This window comes from Nuphar pumila, chromosome 13 (assembly GCF_984573655.1).
Source record: "Nuphar pumila chromosome 13, dmNupPumi1.hap1.1, whole genome shotgun sequence".
NCBI lineage: Eukaryota > Viridiplantae > Streptophyta > Magnoliopsida > Nymphaeales > Nymphaeaceae > Nuphar > Nuphar pumila.
In genome coordinates, this window is record NC_143261.1 from 94,956,761 (window position 1) to 94,960,513 (window position 3,753).

The window sequence follows — 3,753 nt, forward strand, 5'->3', positions numbered from 1 at the left end:
TTTAATTGATAACATAAACAATGATATGTTTAGAAAGAAATACACTATATGAAGGATGATGTAATTTCCTATTTTCAAAGAGCAAAAAAAAACTACTTATTTTCAAGGAATGATGAGAAAAATGAATGAGTAGTTTTAACAATTAGCTTCCTGCTTTAAATATTTAGTTGTCAGCTCAACTATGCTAATTAGTAAAATATATGCAGATATCACAGCATGTCTGTGACATATCAGGCTACATTTGACATCAGATAGAATACGACCAAGTTCATGAACTGGATGGGTTTCGGCTAGTATTATGTCCCCTTGCGATGAACAGTGACCCATAGGTAAATTGTGAAATTAACAGTATTGGGAGTAGTAGGAATGTCATTGTTCATAACAATGAAAAATCCTGTGATCAGTACATGTACACAAAAATGAAAGGCGAGATTCTTAAGCTGTGTTTGTTTACCACATTAAGTGGAAAGCATTTTAGTTCGGGGTAAGAACACCCAATCAAAGTGATCCTCATGGGTTCTCATGACCTGTTTCCAAAACACATGCTTAGTAGAAATGGCAGTTCCGAAAACGGAAATTTAGAGCTACAATTCCCCACAGCTGCAAGTTCAAAATTCTGAATGCCCAAGAGCAAAGGTGGGTAATGCATTTCAAGTATCATGGACAATTGACAGCCAACACGACACAACTTATTAACAGAATTTATATTTTCAAAAACCTCATATTTTATTTAAATTGAATATTCACGACATATTTTTCGTGTGAATATACAGGATTTCCTCTGCAAATGTTTGACATTGGATCTTAATACTCTTAATCCAATCAAATCTTTAAAACAACAGATTAACCTTTTTAATTATCAATTTCCCATTAAAACTATGAAAAATATGAGCAACTCCAACAACCCTAAATAATAAATTAAGGATTCCAATTTCTAAAACAAGCATAAGACATTTTATATTGTTGGAACATATCAATGCTGAACTTGATAATGTTCTCTTTATTAATTCAATTCAGTCACATGCAATATTGAATTGCATAAATGCACTTCTGCAGGTAGTCATATTTTCTCCATGATAAAATTTATAGAACACATCAGCTTCTTTACGAATTAGTGAATGAATTCCAGTATATAGATGCATTGAATGTCATTCTTTGCAGTAATTAGGAGATTTTTAAGGGAAGGCTTCATGTCACACTATAACCGGTGCCATTTTATTTCTTTACTGTTTCTCCCATGTTTGATTGCCGCATCTATCATATCATACTGGTAGTGACATGAGTGATTTCTATAAACTTGGCTCAGATGATTGCCTATCATCAAGTAAATTTCACAAAACACATTTAATTCTTCTGCAAATTTTATCAGTCAACTGTTACAATTACAAGGATAGAGCAAGAACTGGATGGTAATCCATTTACATAAAACTCAGTAAATATCAAAACAGTAGTCATTATTTCAACCATTTCTATTATGGTTAGCGCTAATTCACGAGAAAACAGCCTTTCTAGTTCAACTGAGTTGAAGATATAGGCAACCCAAAGAACAGGAAAAACTGAAAACTCACACGATTTCCCCCAGGGCAGAAGCCATGATCAAATATTTGTGGAAACAACTGCTGTTCCATGATAATAAGGCAATTGTGAGAAATCCTTCAACTGATGCTCCTCTTCCCCATCCCCACTCTCTTCAGTATCCCAAAGGAAACTAGCATATGCTGCAAGAACATGGCTGCACTGACAAAGAAACTATGTTCAGTAAACAAAAGATCAGAAATAAAAGAGAGATGTGGGAATTTTACAAACCTATCTTCTGGAGCAACTTGAACTGCTTGCTCGAAGTAGCTTGCTGCCCTGTCATGATTGTGATGGACCTCCCAGATTAATTTAGCATATTGTGAGAGGATTTCTCCATCCCCAGGCTCTGCTAGTATCGCACGAGAGTAGAATTCCTCAGCCTTTTGATAATCTCTCATGGTCTGTTACCCGATCAGGAGAAAACATAGAAGCGATTTGGTAAGTATGTTCCTTGTACGCATTTAAAGGAAAAAATGGAAAAGAAATTATACTAACAAACTAGTTATTTTCCTGGATGACAATTGATTATTCTAGTGTTATGTTATTCATAAAGAAGTTCAAGAATGGCCTGAAATCTTCAAATTCCCCATATATATGGCAAAGTACCTTCGACAACTTATCTAAGGTATCAATCAAAGATAAAACTGAAGCTAAGCCAATAACACCACTTGAGTGGCGTGGATTTGCACCAAATCTTTTTTTTTTGTTTCCAGAGAAACTTGCACCTCAACTTTTGGTTCAAGGCATGTTGCACTAAACCATTGAAAGAAGGGAATGAGACGGTATCAAGGTTAGACTTTTCCATAACTTTGCAATAACAAGTATGAGTTATTGTCCTATTAGCTTCAATTCAAGAATCTCCTTCTAGTTTAATGAAAAATCAAATAATCTCCCCCTAGTTTAAAGAAAAACTAGTCAAGGACGACTGAAAATTAATGGTGTAGAACTGTTACAGTGTAAACCAAACAAATTCCACGGCATAAAAATTCTAAAAGCCAAACAATCAACACAAACCAACAAAAAATTTTAAGTATTTTTGGTCAAAATTGTTCAAATGATACTAAAGAAGACACCTGGTTGGGAACTCACTTGGTACAAATACTGAGCATAATTCCTCAAGAACAAAGGATTAGAAGGATTTTCAGCAAGCATTTTTTGGTAATACTTCTCAATGTCCCCCTCATCGCCACCAGCACCGCCACCAGAGCGCGGCGGACTAAAGTTGTTCCCATCATCTCCACCAGTCATTACTGCAGCAGGATCACTAACTTCAATCCCCACTCCTTTAGTCAGAAACAGGGGTACAGCATCACTCCCTCCTTCCTTATCTTGCCCTTCCATGTACTGAACATGAGATGTCACCATAGGAGTCTTCTCACTTTCTATAACTTTATCAAACTCCTGATCCCCACCTGAAAAACTGAAACTTCCTTCAATAGACATAATTGCATCACCAAATGTTATGGTCCTCTCTATAGAAGAAAACCCATGATCACCGCCATCTCCGTCATCCTCCTCTTCTTCTTCTTCTCCACTGTTTCCATTATAATAAATGGAAAGGGAAGGAATTGGATCCAATTTGGAACTGGGGCGTCTCCCTGACCTCAAGGACATGCAGTTATGGAAATCATCAGCCTCTCCTTCCATCCCCACAAGTCCCTGCAAGTTTCCATCCGATCGAGCACGCTGGACGCTTCTCCGGCCCCTCTTTTCGCCTTCCAATTTGCGGTCGCAGTCGGAGATCGGCCAATCTGCAGTGTGGTTGATTGGGGAAGAGTTGCAGGAGAATCCATGGAAATTGTGGTGGCCACCACCATGGAAGGAGAGCTTCTTGAAGCCCTCTGAGCAGGTGGAGTGCTTCATGGTGCCGCTGTCAAAGGCATCAGGACTAGCCGAAAAGGAAGATAAGAGGGATCCCAAGATGGGAGTGGAGGAGCTCCTAAGCAACATGGTGGTTTCAGTTTCTTGGATCTCTCACAGAGGAAGATCTAGAAGAAAACCAAAAGAAAATGGCTCAAAGTATCTGGATTTAGCAAGAAAACACAAAAAAGTGGGGAAAAAACGATTGGCTTCTTCATCACCGTCCATCTCAAGTGACCAATTGACATTTGGATACGTTGGTTCTTCTAAGCCACAAGAAGGTCGCTTTACTTTAGATTCCAAGAATCTCTTCCA

General features: G+C 37.9%; 1 protein-coding gene across 1 annotated transcript; it reads right to left on the reverse strand.

The window, feature by feature from the left end:
- Positions 1–1,329: 1,329 nt before the first annotated feature.
- LOC149819286 (uncharacterized) lies at positions 1,330–3,593 on the reverse strand. Its single transcript, XM_089984577.1, has 3 exons — positions 2,668–3,593; positions 1,807–1,979; positions 1,330–1,732 (listed from the first exon to the last, which is right to left on the reverse strand). Exons 1-3 carry the CDS (start codon positions 3,526–3,528, stop codon positions 1,597–1,599), a joined length of 1,170 nt encoding a protein of 389 aa, XP_089840703.1. The 5' UTR covers positions 3,529–3,593; the 3' UTR covers positions 1,330–1,596.
- Between the last annotated feature and the right edge of the window lie 160 nt (positions 3,594–3,753).

What these genes read in the sequence shown, in the direction of transcription:
- LOC149819286 (XM_089984577.1), bottom strand. Translation starts at nt 3,528, where the DNA reads ATGTTGCTTAGGAGCTCCTCCACTCCCATCTTGGGATCCCTCTTATCT. An exon ending in ATGCTCAGTATTTGTACCAA is followed by an intron (nt 1,980 to 2,667) that starts GTGAGTTCCCAA and finishes ATCGGGTAACAG; the next exon opens with ACCATGAGAGATTATCAAAA. An exon ending in CAAGTTGCTCCAGAAGATAG is followed by an intron (nt 1,733 to 1,806) that starts GTTTGTAAAATT and finishes TTGTCAGTGCAG; the next exon opens with CCATGTTCTTGCAGCATATG.